Source organism: Podarcis bocagei (genome assembly GCF_964188305.1).
Source record: "Podarcis bocagei genome assembly, chromosome: 4".
Classification (NCBI taxonomy): domain Eukaryota; kingdom Metazoa; phylum Chordata; class Lepidosauria; order Squamata; family Lacertidae; genus Podarcis; species Podarcis bocagei.
The window spans coordinates 46,748,478-46,775,347 of NC_138128.1; the positions used below are offsets into that span (position 1 = coordinate 46,748,478).

At 41.2% G+C, this 26,870-nt stretch overlaps 1 protein-coding gene across 4 annotated transcripts in view; it reads left to right on the plus strand.

Moving 5' to 3' along the window:
- WBP1L (WW domain binding protein 1 like) overlaps positions 1–26,870 on the plus strand; it is a 46,562-nt gene that overhangs the window by 10,629 nt on the left and 9,063 nt on the right. For 2 of the 4 annotated variants that reach the window (XM_081191277.1, XM_081191274.1), the window contains exon 2: positions 21,282–21,384. In XM_081191277.1, coding sequence (XP_081047403.1) covers positions 21,282–21,384 — 103 coding nt within the window. Of the gene's footprint in view, positions 1–1,759; positions 1,805–11,868; positions 12,100–21,281; positions 21,385–26,870 lie in introns of those variants that run through there. The other 2 variants (XM_081191275.1, XM_081191276.1) reach the window with 2 other exon arrangements.

Genomic DNA, 26,870 nt, shown 5'->3' on the forward strand with positions numbered 1-26,870 from the left:
ATCAAGAGTGAAAAATCTTTTTCCTCACAGCGGTTCATGTGTAACTTGATCCTGAAGGCCCATCAGAAAGATAAATTTCTTAGCTCATCAGGTTCTACACTTATAAAAGAGAGAGAGACTTTAAACCAACAGGTTAAATTAGGCCATGGAATGAGAGCAAGTTTACTTAAACTGATAGTGTTATATTTGTATTTATGTTGGACTGACACAACCTCATCAAGCTGTTTTTATCTTCATTCTGGACATTTTTAAGGCCCAGGACAAATTGCGATAGCTAAACAGGTTGGGACAGGGGAGAGGGGAAGCATTTTGACTATTTGCTGTTCATTTTGACTAGGGTTGCCATATCTCCAGAATTTTCCAGACATATCTGGAATACTGCAGCCGCAAGCAGTACACTTAAATGTATGGGAAATTCCAGGTGTATGGCAGCCCATGTCGGCAGTGTCAACAACTTCTCTGTTCGGATTTTCACTTTTTGAAGTATGACAACCCTAATTTTGCTGCTTTCTATTAAGAACAAGTTTTCTTCCTAAAACAGCACTGGGAAACCTATGGCTCTCCAGGTCTTGGACTGCCAACTCCCATCTGCCCTAGCCAGCATGGCCAGTGGTCAGGGATGATGGAAGTTGTAGTCCACAACCACTTGGAGGGCTGCAGGTTCTCCAGTGGTGTCTTAATAGAAAGCTGATTTGACTACCTTAACCTCTTATTATTGCTTGTAAGCCGCTCTGAGCCCGGCCTTGGCTGGGGAGGGCGGGGTATAAATAAAAAATTATTATTATTATTATTATTATTATTTTTAATAACCAGCTACCAAAGAGGTGACCAAAATGCATAGGGTGTTAATAGAAGACATGGTGAAACTGACACTGCATTCTTAAAGGTACAGTAGTAAAAAGAAAGTCTCGGAAGAAAGGCAGTAAAACACATGCAGAGATAACTGTCTCTGCGTTCCTTGATGGCCTCTCCTATTTACATTGTGCAGGGTAGGAAAAGAACAAGGAGAGGATGTCATGCTGCCCCATGCTTTTTCCCAAGGTAAAGGAAATACAAACTATGCATGTGCATTGCAAGTTGCTTAACATTTTGTTAACAGATTGAGTAATCCTTGCAGCTCACAGTTGGGAATGACATCTCCTTTGTACTTGCTGTGATTATTAAAGTGCTGAACAATCCCTACTCTTATTCCACTACATGCCCTCACTTGTGAAGTATCTAATCTTTATGCTGCTCAATAGCATCCTGGGATACCTATAGCAAATGATCTCTGATTTAATTATATCTGCTAAGTACCCGTATTTTTCCGTCTATAAGATGCTCCCATGTATAAAACGCCCCCTATTTTGGGGGACTCAGATTTAAGAAAACGGGGAGAGATGGCCCCATGTGTAAGACGCCCCCTAATTTTTGACATTATTTTTTAGGAGAAAAACCTAGTCTCATACATGGAAAAATGTGGTATATAGAATCATATTTGCCTCTCTGTTGCAGTCTGAACCTGCTCCTATTCTTTACCGGAAGAAAGTGGCAGAGGGTACTTCTGGCCATGTTTCTCACTCCTGGCTAGTTATGCGGGGAATCTGTAATGAAATTGTAAACATGGACACAGAGTTCTCTTATATGGGAGGATCAAATGACATCTGCCCCTTCATGGAGATTCTGACTGTTCTCTGTCTGCCTGGTCATTCCTCCTTCTTGGCAGATCTGATGTTGTGAAATGAAAGGGCGGGTCAAAATTTTTCAGGTAACTTCCATCCTGCTGAGCTATGAGATGCGGATGGTTTGGTTTCACTTCTTGAAGGTACTACTTTTTGGCTGAATCTTAGATACCAAAAAACTGAGTTGTTCACAGCTGTGATCTGTCAGAACACTTGGAGAGTTATATTGCATATAGATGTGAAACGTATGTTGTGTAAATATTACTTCTCTTTTGGTCATTGAAAAGAACCTGGACGCTTCTGAATGTGATCAACTTCTGTCTGTGAAATTGGCATGTAGTTCTCAAAGCATCTCTCTTTTTGTAAGGAATAATGTTTGATTGCTTCTTCTCATTCCCTCTTCCTGTCCGGTAGTAGAAATACTTGAACTTTGTAGTGACTATATGTGGTTTTAATGCAATGAAGATGAACTGCAGTAGTTTATGCAATCTAACCAATTAGATACTTTCAGAAATCTATATTCAAAGAAGTCACTTGCCAATGTTCTGTCAGTCATGAACAGGAAATGGAATTTGAGATGAGCTATGAAGAATGGAGCAAGCTTGGTGTTTATTGACTGGTATTGTTGGGAAGAAAGAGCCAGTTTAGCCACTATGACAATTGTTGTTGTCTGGGTGTACTTCTCTTCTTTCTCTTAGAGCAGTGAATGTATGCCTTTCACTCTTATGGAGAGAAGTAAGTTGCTGTGCTTTGGGATGTGGTTGTGGTGAAAGCAAAATATAGCCTCCATCACTTACATTACATGGTACAAAACCTTCTGATGGGTACACTTACAATGCTTGTGCACTATGTGAATATTTGCTTTGGATATTTGCTTATATAACTCTTCCTGAAAAATCTTGGTGTTTCTTTGAGCGTGCTGATGACTCTCTTTTGTGGGTGTGGTGCCATTTTACTTACATAAGGATCCATATTAGGATAATTGAGTTTACTATGGAATTCCTGCAAAATACTCTGCCAGTAGAAATTCAGAAGGCACCTTTTGTTTCAACCTTTAAACACCTGCTGAAAACTTTTCTATTCTATCTGGCTTATGCAGGAAATTAAGAATACATCTTTCCATAATTATTACTTGATCTCTGATGTTATAATTTTATATGGTTTTATGTATGACTGTTGTAAACCACTCCTTTTAAAAAAATGAATAGTGGTATATTTTATGAATATTTTTTATAAAATAAATACAGAGGAAATGATGGGGAGAACCATAGGAGCCAACTCCTAGGGGCTTTGGGGGCTTCAACCCCCTCCTAAAATATTTGAGGGGGCTGGGGGCCCCCAAAGTTGATGGACATTGCCATTCAAATAGAGTGTGTGCACTGCATCATGTGATTAATTATGCAGGACAGGGCTTACCTACCCCCCCAAATATTTTATTCAAGTTGGCACCTCTGGGAAGAACTGAGGGGTGCTTGAATACTAGATGCCAGTTTGTACTGCAAATGTTGAATTGCTAAGTTGAAAATGTGATATGTATGTCTCTTAAGAATGAAGGTTTATGAGGAAGAGAATTAGTGGAATAATAGTGAAAGGAATGAATGATAGCTTTTTGCTATCATTTTTGCTAGTTTGGAGTCATAGTTGTAGTATGATGTCTGTGAAAGATGACAAGTAAAATTGTTTAAAGTGTACAAATGTTAGTTAATGTGGTTTTAATTGTTAAAATATGTTTTGTTATCTATGTACACAGTGATTAATATGAGGGTGAATGAGTTTTTCCTGATGAAAGCAGCTGTTGGCTTCTTGCCTTGGATATTGTAAAAACAAAGTAGGCAAGATTGCCTGTATATATGCATGGCCCTGATCTTCAGAAGGGCATTTTACTGGTGGTGATAATGTTGGCATTTTATGCATTTATTTAAAAGCTTAATGATTGCACGGCAGTGGATCAAAGGGTGTTACTGTTCTCTCTTGGGACAGCTGGCTGATAAAAAGTAGTGGTCTGGACTATATCAGACTATCACTTCTTCACACTCTCAGATGCAAAATATTGGAAACCATCCATGACTTGCTACTTTTTAATTTCCTCACAGCTGAGGAATACACCTGTTGATACCACTCTTGCAAAATCTTTGCCATGCATCTTGGACATGTAATTAGCTGAATATGAATACCCAGAACATTGTCTCTCTTCGCAGCTAATATGCCTTCTGTTGCACTCTGTTCAGGTGAGGGACTTTGGAACTTCAGTGATTTAATAGCTATCTAGTAAGTTACCTATAGTTAAGCAAATAGAAGTTATTTTTGTAAATTTGAACCTGGTAGAGCATTGACGTTGGGACACGTCACATACATTGTTCTGCCCAGTTTTGCCAACGGCCCCACCACCTGAGAGGGTTGCCAGTTAGGAAATGCTGCCCTAAGGCTGAAAAAGTTCACAACCTGCATTAAGAACTTTGCTTATAAATTGCTTATAAATTTACTGTCCCAATCACCTGTTATTGGGTACATTAAAAAAAACAACTTTATCAACATTCAAAAATTTTACAATATTTCTGCAAATAAGTTTTAAATTTCCTCCAATCTTCTTCCACCAACTCTTCTCCCTGGTCTCGGATTCTGCCAGTCATTTCCGCCATCTCCATATAGTCTATTAGTTGCATCTGCCATTCTTCCAAGGTGGGTAGGTCTTGTGTCTTCCAATGCTTTGCGATGAGAATTCTTGCTGCTGCTGTAGCATACATAAAGAAAGTTCTATCCTTCTTTAACACCGATTGGCCAACTATGCCCAGGAGAAAGGCCTCTGGTTTCTTCGGGAAAGTATATTTAAATACCTTTTTCAGTTCATTATATATCATTTCCCAGAAAGCCTTAATCCTTGGGCACGTCCACCAAAGGTGAAAAAATGTACCTTCAATTGATGACATTGAAATGAATTGCAGGGGTTCTAGCAACAAGGTAAAATGTAAGATTGGATTAATAATAGATAAACTAAATAGGACATGAATTTGCTGAGCCAATTTCTAAAAGGGATACAAAAATGGGAGACATGAGGAAGTCAGGAAAATAAGTTAACTAAAGAGGAGAAATTAAGAAAGAGGGAATTTTTGTTTTCTTTTATATGTGTTTTTTCTTTTTCTTTTTTGTGCTCAGCGTCTGTATTTTTGTATTTTGTAATTTTGTATCTTTTTCGTTTTTTGTATTTTTCTAAACTTTTCTATTGTTAAAACCTAATAAAATATTATATAAAAAAACAAAAATAAAAAACAACTTTATTATGTGATCCCAGCCAGTTGAAGATCACATAGTGAATGGGATAACATCATAAAACAAATTGCCTGTAGTATCCTTGGAGGTAAATAAATCATTATTGCTCTCACTCTAGTGTCAGTCAAACCTGAATGGGTGGTTGGCAGTGATGTGCATTTAGATATGCCTGCATGTAAATTCTGACGTATGTACATCACAATGTGCGTCTATGTGTGAATACTTCCTTTCCTTTCACAGTCCTCTAGAATAGGAAGTAATACAGTACCTCAGTCTCACATGCTTAAAAAAACCTCTCTCAAAAGTAGAGGGCAGTTTTTGAGGGCTGCAAAAACATTTGCTAAATTCCCCCCCCCCTTTCAGTTCAGCTCTTGTTTACTAGAGAAACATAAGAGGAATTGGAGAACAGCCTTTACAGCTTTGAAGACACTTGAACTCAGAACACAAGGGAGAAACGTGCTAAGAGGAAGGCACGCTTGGCAAATCCACACCGTGATCAACTCCCGCCCGGAAACCAATATCCCCACTGTGGAAGGAAGTGTGGATCCAGAATTGACCTCCATAGTCACTTACAGACTCATTGTTAAAGCCATGTTTATAGAAGACAATTTTACTCGACTATGAGTGATAAGAAGAAGACATAAGAGGACAATGGCCAATCTTATTTTTTTGTTGAAGTGTGTTCCACTCATTTCTCTTTCACAAAAAAATCCTGTTTCTATATTTTCTCTTGATCTTGGCAGCTTTTTTTCCTAATAGTGACAAGAGGGTGATTTTTCATTGGAACCTGGGGAGGGAAGAGCTGAATCTCACCTTCCTGTGCACTTCTGTCCTAGGCCCCACATGCCTAGTATTAAATTTAACTTAACTTAACTTAACTTAACACAATGGCAGTGTTTCCTTTTGGTTCTGGCCATGCTATGCCAGCACCTATTGGAAACAATCTGGCCCAGAGCCCAATCTTTTATTTAAAAGGGAAGAGCTACTCTCTATGCTTAGTGTATCTGAGAGAAAATGTGATGTGAGAGAAAATGTGCTGCTCATATTCTGCCCAGTTGTTTAGTTGCTCCCATTGTGAAAGCTAGTAACGGAAGTCCCAGCTATGACTAGCATGTCAAGGAAGTAGTGATATCATGTATGTATTATGTACTCAGAAAGAAAAAGCAAATAGGCTAGAATCACAAGATGGAGCTTTCTGATTCCTATAGAACTGGGGTGGCTAGCTTGTTGACTGGACCTGATGGGAGTTGGAGTCCAGCAGAAATGGCGGGACACAAGCTAGCCACTCCTGCTTATAGAAGCTACTTTCCTCCACTGCAGTAGTTAGAGCAGCCCATAGAAGACAACAGAATATTAGTATACAGTGGTACCTCGGGTTAAGTACTTAATTCGTTCCGGAGGTCCGTACTTACCCTGAAACAGTTCTTAACCTGAAGTACCACTTTAGCAAATGGGGCCTCCTGCTGCTGCCGCGCTGCCGGAGCACGATTTCTGTTCTCAACCTGAAGCAAAGTTCTTAACCTGAAGCACTATTTCTGGGTTAGCAGAGTATGCAACCTGAAGCGTATGTAACCTGAGGTACCACTGTACTTGTAACTTCACAGCCCACTCTTTACTTGCCCGCTTTCCAAAAAAATGTAATACTGAAGATGGGAATTCCTGTTCTTTCTAATTCAGTTCTTATTTCATGTGAAAACATGTATTTTCTTCTTTTTTAAACTTTGTAAAAATTGGCAGCTGTGGCAGAGAGCAGTTTACTACAACCCTGCAATGAAGCCCAAATCCTATGTTAACCCTTCTGCAGGCCTGCAGTAGTGCCAGTTTGCATTTCCACCTTAAAATCTTCCAATCAGAACATCCCTCAGGTTGCAGCAAAGTTAATCTCCCTAAATTTCCCCCTTGCACCCAACCCAACTCAGATCTAGCACTAAGTTGCAAACAAAACTCTTGTGCTTTCTGGTCATGCATTCTAACATATTATGCTTAAAGTTTTAAAAAACTACAGTGGTGCCCCGCAAGACGAATGCCTCGCAAGACGGAAAACTCGCTAGACGAAAGAGTTTTCCGTTTTGGAGGTGCTTCGCAAAACGAATTTCCTATGGGCTTGCTTTGCAAGACGACAATGTCTTGCGAGTTCCTGCTGGTTTTTTTCCCTCCCCCCCTTTTTCTAATCCGCTAAGCCGCTTATCGGCTGATCTGATCAGCAGATAAGCCGCTAATAGCGCTAATCCGCTAATCCGTCAATGGGCTTGCTTCGCAAGACGAAAAGCCGCTAGACGAAGAGAATCACAGAACGGATTCTTTTCGTCTTGCGAGGCACCACTGTACCTTCGTTTTGGAGTGCTTGTGTGTGCGTGCGCGTGCGCGTGTGTGTGTGTGTGTGTGCGCGCGCGCTCATACCAGCATTATGTTCTCAATTCCAATATGCATCTACTCTTTCAAGAACAAGTCAGAGGAACAAGCAGTGAATCGCCTGTCACTGATCCCTAGCGACTTATTGGAGGCACAAACAGCTGCCAACAAAGAGGTGACAGTGGCTGGGCATGGAAATATACAACTTGGAACACAGCAAATGATATTAGTCTGTGTTTGCTTCCTTGCTCCAACCACTCCGATCTTCATTCTTCTATGTTCAGCATTTTTTCTGCTTTTCCTTCAGACAGGAAAAAGAAGAAAAAAAGTCGGGGGGGGGAATATGATCTGAGAGAAATGAGAAAAAATGTGCTTGTGGTATTCTGCCCAAAGGCAAGCCGGCAGTATTCACTTTGACCTTTGCCTTTTATTGTAAGCAAGCTCTAGCCTTTATCTCTCTCTCTTATGTACATTGTCCTGATCCTGCGTTCCCTTACCATGGGTGCATTTCAAACACTATGGGAATTTTCATAGTGAAGATGCAAGGGAGAATAAAAATCATGCGCCATTGTGCAATAACTGTTTCTCCCTCTCCCCATTTTTTGTTGTTGCTGTGAGTGTCATTAGAAAGGCTCTGAACAGATAAGGCTGAGGCAACTGGGTTTCTCGTTGGAGTTCAAAAAAGGATCACTTTGGCAAACAAAAAACCCCACCAGCACCACAAAGCAACAGTGAAGTGGCACTGGGCCCAGAGCTGCTGCCAGATGGGTAGAAAGGGTTGGGTGGTGTTTCTTTGGGGTGGGGGCAAAGCCATTAGGGGTTCTAGACTCTTAGCTGACATTTTTTTTAAAAAAAGCTTTAAAAGTTCTTACGTGCTGTGGATCAAACCATACAAGCCAAAATGTGAACACCCCCCCGTTTTTGTGAAATGATGAGCAAACCTGGTTCGTAGTCGCCACCTTACAGGGTTTTAGCCAATGAGTGATGTTAGAGCTGCAATTGGCAAGTACAGTGGTACCTCGGGTTACATACGCTTCAGGTTACAGACTCCACTAACCCAGAAATAGTACCTCGGGTTAAGAACTTTGCTTCAGTATGAGAACAGAAATTGTGCTCCGGTGGCACGGCGGCAGCAGGAGGCTCCATTAGCTAAAGTGGTGCTTCAGGTTAAGAACAGTTTCAGGTGAAGAACAGACCTCCGGAACGAATTAAGTACTTAACCCGAGGTACCACTTGTAACCATTTTGGAAGAGCTAGGAATTATTAAAGCTATGCTTTCCTGTTTCTATCTCATTACTGCCCAGACATGGCCTACAATGGTGTGTGCACTCATCATGTGAGTTGAGTGAGTTTGTGGCTTTCAGCAGCAACATATCTACCTGGCTGCCCACTGTTCTCTGTCTGTGCACATTCTTGCTCTGTGCTGGGATTCTAATGAGGCCATGAATTGCACACAAGTTCCTAATATAAAGGAATGTAGCCTCTTCCATGGCTAACCATAAAGGATGACTGTAGCGCAACAATAAAAGGCAGGGATGGTACGTGTATACTGTGCATTTTGTATATTTGTCTTGTCCTGGTACTTTGAGCAAAACATCTATTGCTGACAGTCCAGTTATGTAGCATTATGCCTTCTGCCTCCTTCATACAGAAATACTTAACAAAATGTGTTTTAAGTTTATAGTCAGTGCTAGATTCTTCCATACCTGAGCTTTTCATGCACCTCCTTTGCACCTGCCAAGACTCCCTCCCCTTTCCAATTAAAACAAAGTTAGCTGAGGTTGTTTCTCAGGGCGTTGTTGTTGGTTTTGAGGGGATGTTTGATTGGCAGGGGGTGTTGCCCTTTCTTTTTGTTTTGTGTTTAGTTTGTTTTGGGGTGTATGTAGGTCTTTCCCCTGCTTTTGATGCGGATTTTGAGCATTGTGATTCTCCTGTGAAATGGGTGCATTTGTGGTGCCCATTGCAGTTTCTAAGATTTACAAATCTGCGTGCAGGCCTAAAAAGGTTGGGAACCCCAGATCATACAAAGCTAGATGGAGCAATGATTTTACCCAGTACAAAATACCTTTCTACCTTCATATGTCTTTGTATGTGAAGTGGTAAAAGAAGGAAAGCTTTGTTACTGTGGCCTCTGTACTCAGCAGGCAGGCATAGAGATAATGGTTTTTTTTTGGGGGGGGGGGAGATGCAGAGAAATAAAAGAGAATGAAGAGGAAGGGTCAGAAATTGGGGGGCACAGAGTGGAGGAAGAGATTTGTGAGAGGAGGGAGCCTGTGGCCCTTAAACCATCTGCACTGGGATGTGCTTTGGAATAAGTTTTCTTCCCCTTTTCAGTATTGAATAAGCTGTGTAACTGAATTTCCAGTAACTTTCAGGAGACCACTTTTTTTTTTTAATGGTGGATGAACCTATTGCAGTTCTTACGCAACATTTTTTGCAATGTTGTAGAACTATTGATTTTTAAAGAGATCTGCAATAGACAAACAAACAAACAGAAAGAAGGGGAAACTTCCCAGTCTGGTAAATATGTATGCAATGTGTCCCGACATGGGGGAGTGGTGAGGCTTCTAGGCTGACATGTGACAGGCGAGAACAGCTGCTGATTTAAGAGAAGCACAAAAAAGATTGCTGAACTTTTAAAGCAGAGGTATAGCAAAAGTTAAATTTAGATCACTTTCTTTCATATCATCTCTATTACTTTGGAACTTGGTGTACCGCTGTACTCCATTGCTTACAAGAAGACAAACAGTTTTTGAGAAACTAGCTACCACTGGCATGAAAACTGAGAAGAGCTCTAAGGCCTAGGTGTAGAATCTCCTTTTGAACAATCTGTTTATGCTTCTGGACAGCAACTTTGGGATTCCCTTTACCTCTCCTTTGTATGGGGAAGGTATTTAGGACATTCCAAATTACCTTTCAAAAAGAGTAAGAGAAGATACACAAATGCTGAGAAGTTTATTACTGCATTGAATGAGCATTTCAAAGGAACAGCCTATGAAACTGAGTGGAGCCTTGTCAGCAGATGTGAGAATCCAGTGGAGGTGCCTGTTGTCGGAGAGGGAGAGAGAATGTGTGTCCCAAGATAGTCAAGGCTTGGGCAATGTGGAGATTTGAGAGTCATAACCAGCACTTTGCATTAGGCTTGGAAACAAACTGGCAGTCAATGCAGATGTTTCAAAATGGTTCCCAACAGCTCATAAACAAATACAGTGGTATCTCGGGTTAAGTACTTAATTCATTCCAGAGGTCTGTTCTTAACCTGAAACTATTCTTAACCTGAAACACCACTTTAGCTAATGGGGCCTCCTGCTGCCACCGCGCCGCCGGAGCACAATTTCTGTTCTCATCCTGTAGCAAAGTTCTTAACCCGAGGTAATATTTCTGGGTTAGTGGAGTCTGTAACCTGAAGTGTATGTAACCTGAAGCGTATGTAACCTGAAGCGTATGTAGCCCAAGGTACCACTGTAGAGGCATTCTGTACCAGCTGATTTCCAGACAAATTATTAAAGTTGGACCCACACAGAACACTGAGGTCACTGGGACATGAATGACAGTTTCTAAAATGGAACATTTCTAAAATGGAAGATACATCTGGGATGCATTTTGCTAAACCTGAATGCAATAGCCAACCTTACCATCAATTTTACACACACACACACACACACACACACACACACACACACACTATGGACACTAAGACAATCTTACTCAGCTACGAGTGATCACCAAAGAATGAATACACACAAACACATTCCCCCCTTTAAAATGGCAGGATAACCTACTATATTCCAAACGGCGTTTAAAAATTGCTGTTTCCAAAGAAGTTTGCCAGTGCAGTGCAGGAGCTACAGTTAAAGACATTTTTGCTCAAATTGTCCAGAAAACCAGAGTTAATTCAGACTGGAAGAGGGTGAAAATTTGGCTTGAATTTGGTCTTGAATTTATGTGAACATATGTAAATGAACACCTGAATACTTATCTCTAATAGGCAGGTGTGACCCCAGGTGTATCCACAGCAGTGGGCAGAGGAGGAATGATTGCTGGGAGGAGTGCAGAGAGAAGAAACGTCATAGCACACCTGTATCAGCACAACCAGACGCCTTCAGTTGCCCAGCTGCAACAAGACATGTCTCTCTCCTGTCGGTCTCTACAACCATGGCAGGCTCTGTAACCTTCCAACAGTTTGACTTCACTCCCAAAGGCGCACTCTTCCATTGTCTTCCAGGACAGACAGAGGCCAACAACAACAACAGTTAGCTTTCATGGACTTAGTGAATGGTTTTGAAAGAAAGGCCTGTTGTTTGTTCAACTAATACTTTTCTAATATAATTAAATATAACTAAAAGTTTATCTTACATTTTTTTTAGTGCATTTAACAACCATAGCAGTTCGTAAATACCAGGTTTCCGGTGTAAGTGCTTTCTGTTTGCTAACTACTGTGCATTTTCTTCTATGCAGTAGGCCTCTTTGAGTTGTTAATCAGCAGCTGTCTGAAGCTTTCCCCCCCTCTTGCAGTGCTGCTACTGATGTCACTTCCCCCTTGGCAAACGCCTACGGAGGCTCTGCTGCTTTTGAGATTGGTCACAGGGAGGGGAGAGAGAGAGAGAGAGAGAGGCTGAGTGAGTGCATTCTATGTCCTGGGACCCTGTTTACTTAACATTCCCAGCCAAGGAAGCCCTGGTTTAAACAGGATTGCGGATGCAGCCTGTCCATTACAGATGAGGAAATTATTATTCTGGGATTCTAGAAATTCCTTTGTTTAAGCCCCTAGCGTGGATTATGAGAATGCAGAATGCCTTTCCTTTTGGGCCTGCGGCAGGTAACTTGTTTCTGGTTTGTTTGTTTGTTTGACTAGCTAGGGTGGAGAATGTGAGATTTTGCTGGCTTAAAAAAGAAGAAAGAAAATCAGCTCTGCTTGCCTTGTGAAGTGAGCCACTCAAGTAAAATCCAGTGCGATCTTTTGTCTTCCTCTGTTGTGTTTATGCCAGGGGAAAAACAAATCTATTTTACTTAACATTGAATAATGCTGCAGATAAAGGGAAGAAACTTTATTATTATCTGAAGCAAAAAAATTGTCCGTGTCTCCCCCACTTTACTCTATTTTATGGCTTTCACTTTTGGTTTTTGTGTGCTTCAAGGACTTTTAGGGGTTTAAAGCTTACTTGAGTTTTGTGTTTGTGCTTTGGCTGAGTTCTGGTTTAGAGTAAACAAGAAACAGTCAACAGCTTCTAATAAGAAGCTGTCAGAACTAACAGTGCACATGCCTTTTAAACCCGTTTCTGAATTTGTGGTGTCTGTGCTGGAGTTTTAAAGTACTCATAATTTTATTACTACTAACCAACATACATAGCCTGGAATGAGTAAAAGCAGCAAGTCACCCAGCTGCTCCCTGGTGGGCTGCAGCCGGCTTCTACCAAATTTGAATCATCTTAGTCCAGGAGCTATTTGTTCCAGGAACAACATCTGATTACTTGTGCACCTCACCTAGCTTATGTTCTTAGGCAAGTAAGTGTAGCAAATGAAGTTTGGAGGTATTGCAGGTATGTGAGCATTAAAGTTTTTTCTTTCCTTTTTTTGATGGTGAGTGTTCGTTTTACTTTCCAAAAAGCACTCTAAAAAGTGAAAAACAGCTGTTTTGTTTGTACCTACCTAGTTTATTTTTTAAAACCAAATCTTTTTTATTTGGGCTTACATAATTCTATTCAAGAATTGAGACAAGAACTACCTCTAGCGCAATGACCTTTTGCCACTGACTGCTCTGCTTACTTGAAGCAGGCAGAATAAATTTAGGCTATATGTAAAGTTCTAAATAGAACTTAAGATTTGGTTATGGTTATAGTTCTATTGGAGAAGAGGAAAGCTGTGGGCTGCCAATTTAAGGGCATTAGTTTGGGGAATATGCATGTTAAGCCTCCCAAGAAATGTTGAAATTGAACCAATTGACCTTGTTGGAATTACGTCAGCAACAGATAGCTACGTGTCTTTAGAAATCTTTCAAATCCATGTATATTTCCATAAAGGAAATTTGGGCACCTTCTGGGGTTTCTTTACTGATGCAGGAAGCCTCAAAGGAGGCAATCCAGTTTCTGAAACCAGTTTGCTTACCTTTTCTTTGTTTCACTTGATTTTTCTCTTTGTCCTTAGCTGCTTAGTTGCTTACTGTTTGCTCCTGTCTGTGGTTCACAGGGCCAGTCTGAGCAGCAAAAGCAGTTTCCTTACTCCTTTCTGTCTACTTGAACTTATGGCATATAGCTGTTTGGAAACTGTTGTGTAAATGTAATAAGCTCCCTGTGCTGTGTTAGCTACATATCTGCCAGTTTAGTGCATGTTAGAAAATAAAATGCCTTGATGAATGCCTTGATGCCAGAATCCATTGTCACAGACCTGTCCCCATTCATACACAGGAATCTGTGGTCCCTCTTTAAACTGGAAGAGGAGTGCAGATGTTGAGCAGTACAGTTATGCATTCAATTTGTTTTGTTAGTGCTGAAGTTGTAGCTTTCGCAACTTTAGTGTAATGGCATTCAGGCTATCCTGTATGGCCATCAACATTAGCTTTAAAGTGCTCCTGCTGTGAAATAGTTTGTTGGTTTGTTACGTTATGTATTTATGTGTTTTTATAATGTAAACTGCCCTGTGATCTTTGGATAAAGAGCAGTATATAAAACAAACAAACAAACAAACAGTCTTTTTATTGACAATGCTCTGTGCAGAGCATTTCATTCTAGCCCCTCCCTTTCTTCACTTGTGTACCACTTCAGATCTTAGTATCTGTTTGCCCATTGTGTCCAAATCTGAGGAACTCTGGTTAAATATAAATTGATCAGTTAAAATCTGATGGTTTATGAAGCCTCAATCATCCAAATTAGGCCACTGAGTTTTTTTACTATTGGACAACTAAGCAGTTATTTTAAAAGTTGCAATTGAAACTGTTCTGCTCAGTGTTCGAAGCTGGGATAAAAAAGCTAGGAGCCAAATGGCTTCTGGGACCTGGGTTGTGGGCACCGAAATAGAATGTCTAGTCGTCACTGGAAGGGGGGGGGTCAGCAACACTTTATTATTTTGATAAGCATGAATTAATACGCAATTCACATAAGTGACACATTGTTAATATCACATTTTTAATACATGTTTAATTTGGTGTTTACAATAAAATATTGGTATCATACTTCGGTTTTCAAAACGCTCTTTATAAGTTAAACTCCTTAACTTATTCTCTATCCTTAACATATACACATACAGTGGAGCCTCGTGTTACATACCGTTCTCCTTACAAACACTTCGGGTTACAAGCTCTGCTACAACCTGGAAGTAGGTGCTCCTGGTTGCGAACTTTGTCCCAGGATGCGAGCGGAAGTTGCACGCTAGCACCGCGGCAGTGGGAGGCGCCATTAGCGAAAGCGCACCTCAGGTTAAGAACGGACCTCCGGAATGAATTAAGTTTGTAACCGGAGGTTACACTCTACATTTCAGTAATCCTTGAGTGTCAGCCAGGCGCAAAAAATGGTACCCAGAGGTGCTCGCAAATGGAGAATCTGTGCCTGGTGCCCTGCTAATTTCGAACCCTGGTTCTGCTTCGTTGTTTAACATGTCCCTTTCAGGTGAGATACCACAGTTGTGAAGGTAGTTTTTCCGGGGTGAGGCCCATCCATTGCAATCTGCATCTGCTGACCCCTGCAATGTTTCCAGATGGAAGAAACATGATTACATAATTCCTGGTATTGGGGAACTGTGTTCATGCTTTGCCTTCATCCTTGAGAAGGGCTGTAGCTCAGTGTTAGAGCAAGTGCTTTGCATGTAGAAGGTTCCTGGTCCAATCCTCAGCATATACAGGTAGAGCCCTGTCTCCAGCCTTGGAAAATGGCTGCCAGTGAGTGTAGACAATAATGAGCTAGTTGGACCAATGGTCTGACATGGTATAGGTAGCTTCCTATGTTCCATCTTCTAAGATGATTGGAGTTGAGCATCCCCACCCCACCCCACCCCACCCCAAAAAAACTTTACCAAGATTGAACATAAATTAACTTGGCTGTGTAGAACATTCTGCAGTCTCTGGACAAGGATCTACAAATGTAGTGGTCACATAGCAGTGGTGAGTCTATCTCTGGGCAAGGTTAGTGGAAAGTGAGTGATGCTCCTGGGCTTGCTGGGTTTTGGAAGCATTTTGAAGCACTTAGGCTTCTCAGTGCTTTCTGTGGTAGTTTCTTCTCTATTTTGTTTCTAAATTAAAATCTTTAATTAAAGAGAGAGGGAGAGACAGAACTGTAACAGTGCATAGTACAAAGAAGAGATTCAGCAGAGTCAAGACTCAGAGCACAAAGAAGTCAAGGCTATGAATATGACCTATATGCAATAAGCTCTTTCCATAGAGATCTGTCAGGAGATAATAATCATATAGAAGAGTCACTACTGTTGGCATATGAAATAAAGTGACACCACACAGATTAAATTCACATGGTTATGCCTATTCATTTAGAGCAGGGGTGGGGAATCTTTTGGACTGTTGGGTCCCTGACTGTTGGCCATGATGGGTGGGGTGGGGCTGACAGGGGTTTAGAGTCCAAGAATATCCCGGGGGGGGGGGCACAGATTCACTAACCTTGGTTTATAAAGATCGCTTTTGCGGTTGTGGGAGAAGCCAGAAGATTTGCAGACACACTGAATTTATCCATTTTGGCCTATAGTTGAAAGCAGTTGAGACGAAGGAGCGGGAAATAGGGGATTGGGGGAGAAAGGAAATGGGCCTGCTCAAGCCCTATACTATATCCTAGAGTGGGGAAAGGGGCTGTGTGTCATTAGATTTTTTTAAAAGAAGCTTATTTTGAGCAGTTCCTATTCTGCGTTAGTGGAGCCCTAAACAGAAGGACTGTTCAGGAATTGGGATGCGCTACAACATGTTGCAAGTCCATTTTTTTCTGCTTTAGATGTAAGGGTCTTCCCTCAACAGAAAATGGCACTCCAGGTTTTCCTCCTTTCTTTCCAGCCACCTCTCATGCCGTTCTTGGGGTTTGTTGACGGTGGGAGTTTTTGGCAACAAACCTAACGGTGCATTTCTATACTAGTTAGTAAATTAAGGGCTTAGGGACCACATAGCTGTAATTTTATAAAGTACACCTAGGTCACGTCCCCTCACCTTCAGGGATGGAGGAAGTATTGTCTGTTTCCTGTTTCTCTTTCTCCCTCTCTTCTGTTCAAACCATGTAAGCTGAGCATACATCTGAGGCTAGGACTCAGACCACATATTTGAGACTTAAATTTCTGTATTTTGCAATCAAGAATACCTTCTGCTGTAGCATTGAGTGATGCATGAGTGACACCTGTGTTTCTTGGTCTTTTATTGTATTGCATATGAATAAAGGCAATGCTAATGTAGATAGAATTGCATGTGGTCATCCATTTAGGTCTATTTTATGTTGTTTTGTTGCTCAATAAAGTTGCACTGCATGACTAAGGAGCAAGACCCAGGATCCTTGCAGAGTCTTGCTGGAGCGCAACTCTGTTGCTGCCTGGAACCTGAAAGCTGAGCCCCAGCATTTTCTGTAACAGATCCTATAAACACTTTTGGATTGTGTGCTGCTTCATTGGCACCCCTAAAAATATTGCCTCCCCAAGCAACTGCTTGGGTTGCTTGTCCAGTCAGGTGTTCTTCCACATAGTACTGTTTAAGCAGTAGCTGAATATAGCCATAAGCCCCCATGAAAAACAAGAGGCCCTTACGCAGAAAGATGTAGCATAGCATCAAACATTTATTATTATTTCAGATTGGTATTGAAGCACATCTGAAAGGTTTGGTACTGTTAAAGCACTAAGATAAACTGTATACTTCTAGTTAAATATTAACTGTAGTAAAATTTATTTCACACTGGCTCATTGTGAATATGAAAAACCAGCTCAAGCTCTACCAGTTCTGCAAAGTGGTCTGAGGTGGATTAAGCTTCAGACCTTTCTGCTGTAAGGGATATTTTCCCAGCTGCACATCATGTCTACAGCTTTGTTGTGAATCAGGTAATCTTTCAACAGCTTTTTATGAAGTATCATAGCATAAAAGTGCTCCAGACACAGGTCTGCCTACACAGAGATACAAGTGCTTCTGTACATCTTAAGTGTAGTTTTACCTCATTTCTCCACACTTTTAAAGCCATTGTAAATTTTGCATGCAAATTGCCACATCTTTTTTAAAAAATGTGCAGGTTTTGATAATATTCTATATTCACTAACTGCATCTTAATTTCTTAAATGAAGGTTATAAAACCATAATGTTCAGTTGGGGGCTGTTCAGATCTAACACCCTTAATTTTCTCCTCTAGACCTAAAATAACACGTGATCTGTAAAACTAACTTTTAGTTGGTTCAAAAAAGCCCAAAGAAATGATACTGAACAGGTTCCATTTTCTAGAAAATCATGCATATATGGACAAGGTCATTGTTGGTACATTTTTGAGCATATACCTAACATGTTTTAATGTCCCAAGTCCATACATTTTTGTGATCTCCCTCTTTGTAAGTGGAGCAGAAAGTCTGCTCATAGAGCAGACATAGGCAAACTCGGCCCTCCAGATGTTTTTGGGACTACAACTCCCATCATCCCTAGCTAACAGGACTAGTGGTCAGGGATGATGGGAGTTGTAGTCCCAAAACATCTGGAGGGCTGAGTTTGCCTATGCTTGCCATAGAGGACTTCTTGTTGCAGCTACATAAATCTTTCTGTCTTTCCCTCCATCATCAGTACTCTGGTCATAAAGTCATAAAGTAGGAGTTTGGGGGCAGATCAGGGTAGGCCTTTGATCTGTTAGGACCCAAAGGTTTCCCATTCACCTGACGTGCCCCCAGAACAGGAAAAGTACACTAGCCCTTGAGCTGGCATATTGATTTTCCTTTCCATTTGTTTGTTTATTATTTCAGTTTCTATCCCACCCTTCATCAATGGATGAAGGTTGGGTAATCAAAAAGCCCAAATCAAAAGCACTAAAATAATTTAAACAAGTAAAATTTAACAACCGTATACTAAATAAACTTAACAATATAATAAAATGACAGGATAGCAAAATCAAATTGTACTTCATACATTAAATCAGCACAAAAAACCCCTGAAGAATGGGGAGGAAAAGGGGGGCCTCCCCTGCCTTGTTTTCTCTGCCTTGGGTTCTTCCTTCCCCACTGCCTTCTGATTCACCTGTCCAAATGTAAAATGCAAATGCAACAAATACACGCATTGTACAGGCACACTTGTCAGGAAGCCGTAACTGGCTGTGGCTCCATATTGTACTTGCCCCTGCATCATGCATGAATTGTTTTTTTTAGTGTGAGGGAGCTGCATTTTAGAAATTAAAGGAAGCTGTAGTATGTTGCCGTTCTTTGAAGGCTCTTAGGTCTTTATCTATCGTCCCATGACCAGTCCCCTATTCCACAGGCTAGTTTTGGAAAGTGCTTTGTCATATACTCCTGGTAGATGCTCTAAGGGATGTCTGGACAGTACAGAATGTGACTACTTTGTTCATTGTTCTGGAAACCTTTTTAATTTTTGGATCTTTAAGAGTAAAATGGAATGCAGCTGTAGATAGCATTTCAGGGACCACAGGCAGCCTTGATACTTAATTTCAGCTGGAGTCTTAGCTCGAACTTCTGCTAAAGGCTACATGATTTCTTTGAACCCTGTTGTGGGTGAAATAGAGGAGTGCCCCTTCTGCTGTGAAAGGATGCAGGAGATGTTTCCTCTTTTAGAAACTATCTTAGCACTTTATGGGCACTTTGAAAATGAAGTCAGATGTCTGGCTTTTGAGGGAGGGTGCTAACTCTAACTGGGGTAGTGGGTGTTGGTGGGAATGTTAATGCTGATGCCCATGTCTCTAGATCCAAAAATAGAATGAGTCTCCTTTAGGAATAACACAGCATGTATCTTTGTTTACTTGGGCCAAAGCCAGGATGGTGGTTTTCAGGGGGGAATAACAGTGGGATGGGTATGCTTAAACCTTTCAGAGGAAATATTAAAATAATAATGATGATGATGATTTCTAATAAATTTTTAAGTGCTCACTCTATACTATAGCTAACTTGGCTTGCCTTTCATGTTGGGCACTCTGATGCCAAATGTTGTAATTTGGGCTGCTCCACAGCTCTGCAACCACTTGCCTGTATTGTATGTGCATTTTGACTACACATCCCATCACCCCTTACCCTGCTGGGTAGGGCAGATGGAAGCTAGATACGTGTTCCTGATGACTGAAGACATATATTGCCTTTCTGGAAGACAAGGGAATCCTCCAAGGCCTGAATCTTTCCAAACTTGATCACGCGACTGCACTTTTTCTCTTACACCATAAAGCTTCATGCATATTGATCCTACTATAAAAATAAACCAGCATCACCTTGGTTTTGCTGTTTGTTTTATACTATAACTTAGATTTGCATGGCTTTTTATAGTGCAATGGTTCAGCTGTGCATTTTTTTCCCAGGACATAAAACAAAAACTCCAGAAATTACTTCAACACCCATTATATCTCTGCCGTACATTACACTCTGGCAAGAGGGGTCATTGCCATTGGGTGGTAGTTGTTTTCCATCTCTTAACTGTCCACAGAGATGGCCTTCAGGGAGGATTATGTGATGATGAAAAAGTATGACTGACTTGGCTTCTGTCCTAGACTGCAGGAGTATTCCAGGAAGATATTTTGTTGGAATGTTTATTTTATTTTAAAAGTTCTGCAAATTAGGCAAGAATTACTTCAGAGTAGGGTTATATGGTAGTAAATGTTATTTTGATCTAATTGAGCCCAGATTGCCCTCTCTTCAATTATTACATTTTCTGATTCTATAAGTGCAAGACTTGAAGCTGTTAACAACAGTGGAATTGCAGTGTATTTGAAACACACACCATGAGTGGGTCATAAAATTTTATGCCTCAATATACCAAAGTGAAAATATCTATGGGTCCCTTCATCTCAGTGCATTAGGCATAAATTCATGTACCTAATCACAAGCGGGGGGGGGGAATTGTTACATTAAAAATGAAAACCTTATATGATTTTAATGTAAAATATTCCTACTTGCAGGAGGGTGGAAATCTGAACGCTTGATTGCATTGTCTGACCTAAGTATCATTTTCTAAATTCTGATAATTTGGGCCACAGTTATAGCTATAGATGCCCAGGCATGGCATGAGGATCAGCACTGAAGTGCAGAACAGATGCCTGCATTATGCAAACTGCAAGTGGGAAATTATTTATCAAGGTGTGGAAAAGATAGGTTCAGTTATTTAGAGCAACTTAGCAGCTGACCAGGCTAGAGAAAGGTGAAATGAGAACTAATCTAGACGTGCAGCAATAAGATGGTAAAGTTTAGAGCAGAATGGTGCTAGTTCAGATTGAAGAAGGGGGATACCATTTTTAATGTTCCCTCCAATTGTTCCCATACCCTACTGTAACTGAAATAACTGCAACACACTATTCCCAGCCCCTTTACCTCTGCCTCCTCTACATCTGTTGTTTCCCTTGTGTCTCTCCTTTTAGAATGCAGAACCCTGGTTAAACAGCATCCTGCATAGATGACACTGTATAAATAGCAGCTTAAGAAACTCCATGACAGAAGAAAACTAGCGTAGCAGGGAGAAGTGTTCTAGTCCCGTTCTCTATATGCTGTCCTAACTTTCGACTTAAAGAGCTGGGGGTGGGGTTATTGCAGAGGGGTGTTCAGAATCCACCCACCCGCCGTAGACTGAAGAGGTACAATCCATTCTACCATATCATCTGTACTTCTTCCTTCTGCATGTAGGAACCTAGCCTGGAAGGTTGATGATGGATGGTAGGGTGTGGGAGCACCATGGAACTGACTGATATCCAGGAAAGTAGAGGTGCCTAAACAGCTGCAGGCAATCTGTGACCTTGAGCAGCTGCCCTGGGCTCATGCATGTCTTGCAAGCAACCGGAGGCTTAGTCCAAGGAGGCTTAGTCCAAGTTTAATGTATTTGGGCCTTCCTCACTAACCTATTCCTCTCTTACATTCTAGGACAAAGAGCCCTGCATAGGAATCAACAATCAAAGCTACATCTGTGAAACAGGCCACTGCTGTGGACAGTCTCAGTGCTGCAATTACTATTATGAACTCTGGTGTAAGTTTCTTGTTTTTATAAACAGAAGTGAAATTATTTTCATAATCTGAGTCAAGGGCATTTCAGTTTCATCCACTTTTGGCTTTATCCAGAGACAAGGTGTTAGAGCGGGTGATAGGTGTCCTTCCCCAGACTGAAACTGAAAATGATTATGTTGACTCACTTCAGCCAGACTGCCCTTGCCATGACCTTTGCTAGAGACGCACAGGGGGAGTGTGTGTGTGTCCTTGCTAATTCTCTAGTCAACCTTTCTGCACCACCTGTCAGGTTTAGGGGTGTGTGATTTCCCACCCCAGGGGGATGACCCTGTCTGGTGCCTCAAGTTTCTATTCTGTCTCACATGTTATTTAATATCTGCATGAAATTACTGGGAGAGGTTGTGCAAGGTTTAGCTGATGTCAACAGGATGCCCACTTTCTTCTTGGATTCGGGTGAGGCAGCAGAGTTCTTGAACAGGTGTCTGGAGCCAGTAATGGGTGAGGGCCAGTAAAATGAAGCTCAAGTCAGAGATGTTCATGGCTGATGGGCCTATCAAGGTGGAGTAGATGTACAACCTTTTCTGGATGAAGTTGTGCTCCATCAACACATGGGGTTCATGGTTTAGGTGTATTCCTTGAGCCAGCATTGCTGCTTGATAATCAGGTGATGACCATGGCAAGAATTTTCTCTTTCCAACGATGTGACATGTGCCAGCTATTTACAGTTCTGCAAGACTGACACTTAGCCTCCATCATTCATTCTTTGGGAACCCCTGTTTTAAATTATTTACAATGAGGGTTTGCCTTTGACTGGGGCTGATGGGAGTTGTAATCCAAAGCTTGGGGGGCACCAGGTTGGGAAAGGCTGGGGGAAGCACCCAGCTTAATCAGCTGAAAGGAAGTGTGTTTTGTCTTCCTGAAAATGTAATGTTTTAGCACATTGAGCACAGGATTAAGCACCAAAGTGGATTTTAGAAGGTGAACATTTCTTGTCGCCATTCTCGGTACCCTAACACTGAAAGCTCCCTGCCTTTTTATAGGTCTTGCTGTTCATTTTAACTTTATTTACCACCTTAACTTGTGGGAAGGAGTCATGGGTTGAAACAGAGAATCTCTCTTCACCTGACATGCTTCATGAAACATGATCCCATGTTTTAGCTGTTGGGAGTGGTTACAGTCAACAGAGTTTTCCCCTTTTGAAGAGCAAAGCTGATGGGAAACCGAATCAGTGGTGTTTGTTATGGGGTGGAAGGAAGAGTAAAATACATGATATGTCAAGCAGGTGGATTGGGTTTAAAGCTAGATGGTGCTAGCTAGATCCAAGTTCAATTTTGTTTTAAGATGAAGTGGGCATTGAAATATCTTGTTGCCAAAATCTATTGCTAAAACTCTTGAACACTTTGTATTGAGAACTAAAAATTAATAAAATAAACCATTTTTCATTCTATGAGCAGGGCACATGGGGGGCAGTGGGCCTCTTATGCTTCCACTGGCTTCCACTAAGTAGCAGGGCTCATTACTTGGCTCCAGCCCAATCTTTGTATCTGATTTTCTTGTCTTGTGTCTTTTTCTGAACTTGATGTCTTGGTATGGCGTAGGTTTTCCGTTTGATACTGCTGTTGAATAGTTTAGTCTGAAATGGAAAATACTGGAGTGCGGGGGAATCTATTCCTTGTTCATGTTTGAGCGAAATTCCATGTGACTTCCCTTCCTAACTAAATTTATAGCAATTACAAAAAGATGCACATCTGGTAAAACTATATTGTTCAGTACCATGCAGGAAAAGTCATCCAAGTGGGAAGGTGGTTCTGTTTTGCCTTCTGCTGTTTTGCATTTTGTGATAATCTGCTGTAGAAATATTCATTCTGTCAAATCTGGGGCATGTTAATCAGTTTGAAAAGTACCAATTGGCCCACTCTTGCCCTAGACCCTGCATCCTTCCTAACTCACTGGGCTACCTGCCTCACTGATTCCCCTCTCCACTGTGTTCATACACAGAAATTCTTCCCCTGCTAACCGTCATTGATTGACTGATTATTTGTTTATTAATTTACACCCTGCTCTTCCTCACAAAGGAGCACAATGGCAAGTGGTAAAACAACAAAACATCATAAAAATAATTCCAATACAGATGTAGATTGGGGAAAATCTCAACTTTAAAAGGCTTGTGGAAAGATGAAGGTCTTCAGGTGGTCTGAAAACACATCAGAGATGGCACTTGTCTAATATTAAAGCAGTTTGAGCATTTAACTTGAGGAGAAAAGGTTGTGCCTACTTTGGGGTGTATTTATCTAAAAGAAAACAAAAATCTGTGCTTCTCTTGTCCTGCTTACAGGTTACTTCCTCCTTTTGGAGGTAAGTGGGAAAGGGAAGGCAGTTTCCAGTTCACTTAAGCAAGTAGCTTTTTGGACTTTTTATAACCTTGCTTGGAAGTTCCAACAGAAACTAGCCAGAGAAGAAACTAGCCAGCTTAAATGTTTCTTTGTTTTATAATTTATTTTTCTCTTGCTCTGACCTTCACACGTTCTCTTGATATTTATTCAGCTTATTTATGTAATTGTTTCCTGCTTGGCAGGGGGTTGGACTCGATGGCCCTTGCGGTCTATTCCAACTCTATGATTCTAAGTCTGTCCACAGGGATTAAAGGTTGCATTCTAGCTTCATAAAATAGGCTGCCCAGATTTCTTGGTTTTATGCTTTCTTGGAAAAGGCTGTATGCCCAGATCAGCAAGGGAAATCCAGAATTCTGGCTGGGTCAGACACATAACTTCCTCATAGCGGATGCTTTTTTCCCTTTCCCTTTCCCTTTTTTCTTTTTCTTTTTGAGTGTCCAGTATACCTAGAAGACTCCTGATGGTGGGTGTTGTTTAAAAATAGTCCCTGCTAATTGACAAGTCACTGTCCTTGTTTAAACATAATGCTAAACCAGCTCATGTAGAACTCACACCACTGTTCCTACCCAGCATGGCTACAAGGAAGAATTCAAAGATTTTGCTTCTGTTTTAGATTAAACACATCTTGTTGTGATATCTGAATCTGAACCAACTATAGTTAATCTTAACAATGGTATATTGAAACAAGCTAACTTAGAGCAGTAGTTTAGGAACCTGGCTTGTTTAAATAAACTATAGCTGACATTAACCACTTTTTTTGGGGAGAGAGATGTTTTAATGTAATTTAAAATTTAACAGAATACAAAAAAAGAAAATATACACTTAATGTCCTTCGTATGCATTCACAAAACAAAGATTCAGAAATTGTCTGTGGACAAATGCCAGCTCTCTCGGCCTGAAGCAAGATGAGCACTGCACCCCATAGTCGCCTTTGACTGGACTTAACCATCCAGGGGTCCTTTCCCTTTCCGTTTTACCTTTCCAATGAGAGCACACCTCATTCAGTTAAAAGCCATATCCCTGGGAGAAATGTACCAAACCCAAGAAAACATGTCTTTTGTTGGTTCCCATTATTAAATCAATTGGGAGTTGCTGATTTAGGATACCTCATCCCCAGCATGCACAGTTAATTATTTGCAGAATCTTTTACTGTCACAGAATTCTGTGGAAAATCATGATTTAATGCACCACATTAACCCTTGTTGAATCTAGATAAAGTTTCAAGCAGGGATTCAAGGAGTCCAGTATTTTCCCTAGCTGTGAGGTTTAGGTGTTTACTGCTGAGGATTCTGTGTTCAAGCCAGCAGTGTTATTAGAGAAAAAAGGAACAGTATTGAAATGCTTCTGTTGGTTTCCCCAACCATTGCACAACATAAATACCAGTGTTGACCAGCCTTTGCCAGGCTGCTACCCTTCAGGTGTTTTGGTGTACAACTCTTGTCAATGTCAGTCAGCACAGCTTGCAAAATATCTGGAGGGCATGAGCTTAGCAGAAGATGGTATTGACTCTCCCAGGAAAAGTGTTTAATAAAGTGTCCACCTTTCTCATACAGTCTCCAATGTGGGCTTCTGTTCCTGGTAACACTTGAGAAACTGAGGTACATCAGAGCTGAAGCATTGGCTTGCTCTTTGAGAGGAAACTATATACAGCCCTTCCTCCACCAAGAACACTGATAATATTTAGCGTTTATTAAGTGTTTCAGAGTATTCAAAGCTCTTCATGATAGATAATCTTAGCTATCTTTGCGACAACATTGTAAGAGGTAGGCCAGCATTATTTCCCCCATGTTTTAAAGTGGGCTGGGAGTGGTTTGCATAAGGCAGGGGTGGGGTACTTAGGCCTGTTGGGCATCCCCATTTGGCCCATGAGACTTCTGAAAACTGACAGTCAGCTGATTGTCAAGGGCTTCTGTGGATCTATCAAAGCGCTCCCTAAGATAGTGCTTTAAAAGGGGCTTCTGCAAGACCCTTGTAAGCAATGAAGCTACCTGATGTCATGGTCATTTCTGGTGACTGACAGGTGGCATACTCCACCCACCTGTCAAACTTGGCCTGTGAAGGGTCGATGAGATAATACTTCTGTCCACCAGTCAAATCCAGTTCTCCATCCATGCCCTAAGGCAATAATTAGCTGCTTACATTTCTACCTCAGTTGCTTAGCTTAAGAAGGCTGCCTGCAGTTCAGCAGCTAATTGCCGAGGGGAGATTTGAACCAGGACCTTTCGCAGCTCAGTTCCAAGCACAGGCTCTTAGTAGCTGCCCCACACTTCCTCTACACTAATTCTCAAAAATGTCCCATTTCACCTTCTTTTGGGCCAGATAGCCTGAAGCTAAGGCCATCACCTAGCATGCTTCTAAGGCAGGCAGAGAAATGATTTGCTACATGTTTTGGCTTAGCTGCAAGGAGTTTTCCTGCCAATAAAGCAGTGGCATCTACCCAAGTTTACTGTGAACTCTAGGGCAGACTATTCTGTTCCTGCTCTTGAACGCTAAAGGGGAAAACATGTTTTCCCGTTTTGCAAGAGTAAAAGGCACTTTCCTTTGTGAGATCTTTGCTTGGATTCTTGCCACTGGGGAAACATAGAAATATATCCTTCTGGTTGTTGTATCCCCAAGGATCTATAGGACAGTTACACATGCAGTTTTGAGCATCATAGACCTTCCCCCTGGTCTCCTCAAGAAAGGAGGTATTGTATTCAGGTAAAGGCTGAAAAATTCTCATTGACAGTATTGGGAGAAATCACAAAAACTAGGTGGGGATTTGATACATGGCTTGAGCCCCTGCCGGCCTCCAAATTGCTGCTCCATTGCTCTCCTCCTCACACAGCCCCCTCCATGTTCCCACCTTGCCCTCCTTCTAGCCTTTCTAAAAAAATTAATGAATTCTGAACTCACTGGAATCCTTCATCTTGGAAGCAGAGCAAGCTGTGCAAAATAAATGTAATACAAAGAAGTGCTAAATTTCTATTATCTAAGCATACCAGATGAATTATTTTTCCATAATTTGGCTGTTGTTGTTTTGTTGAGATCAGATACATAGCCCTGGCTTACTGGTTCCTAAAGCTGACAATATTTCCTGTGTTTGCCAAGGAAGTAAACTCCAACCCAAGGCAGC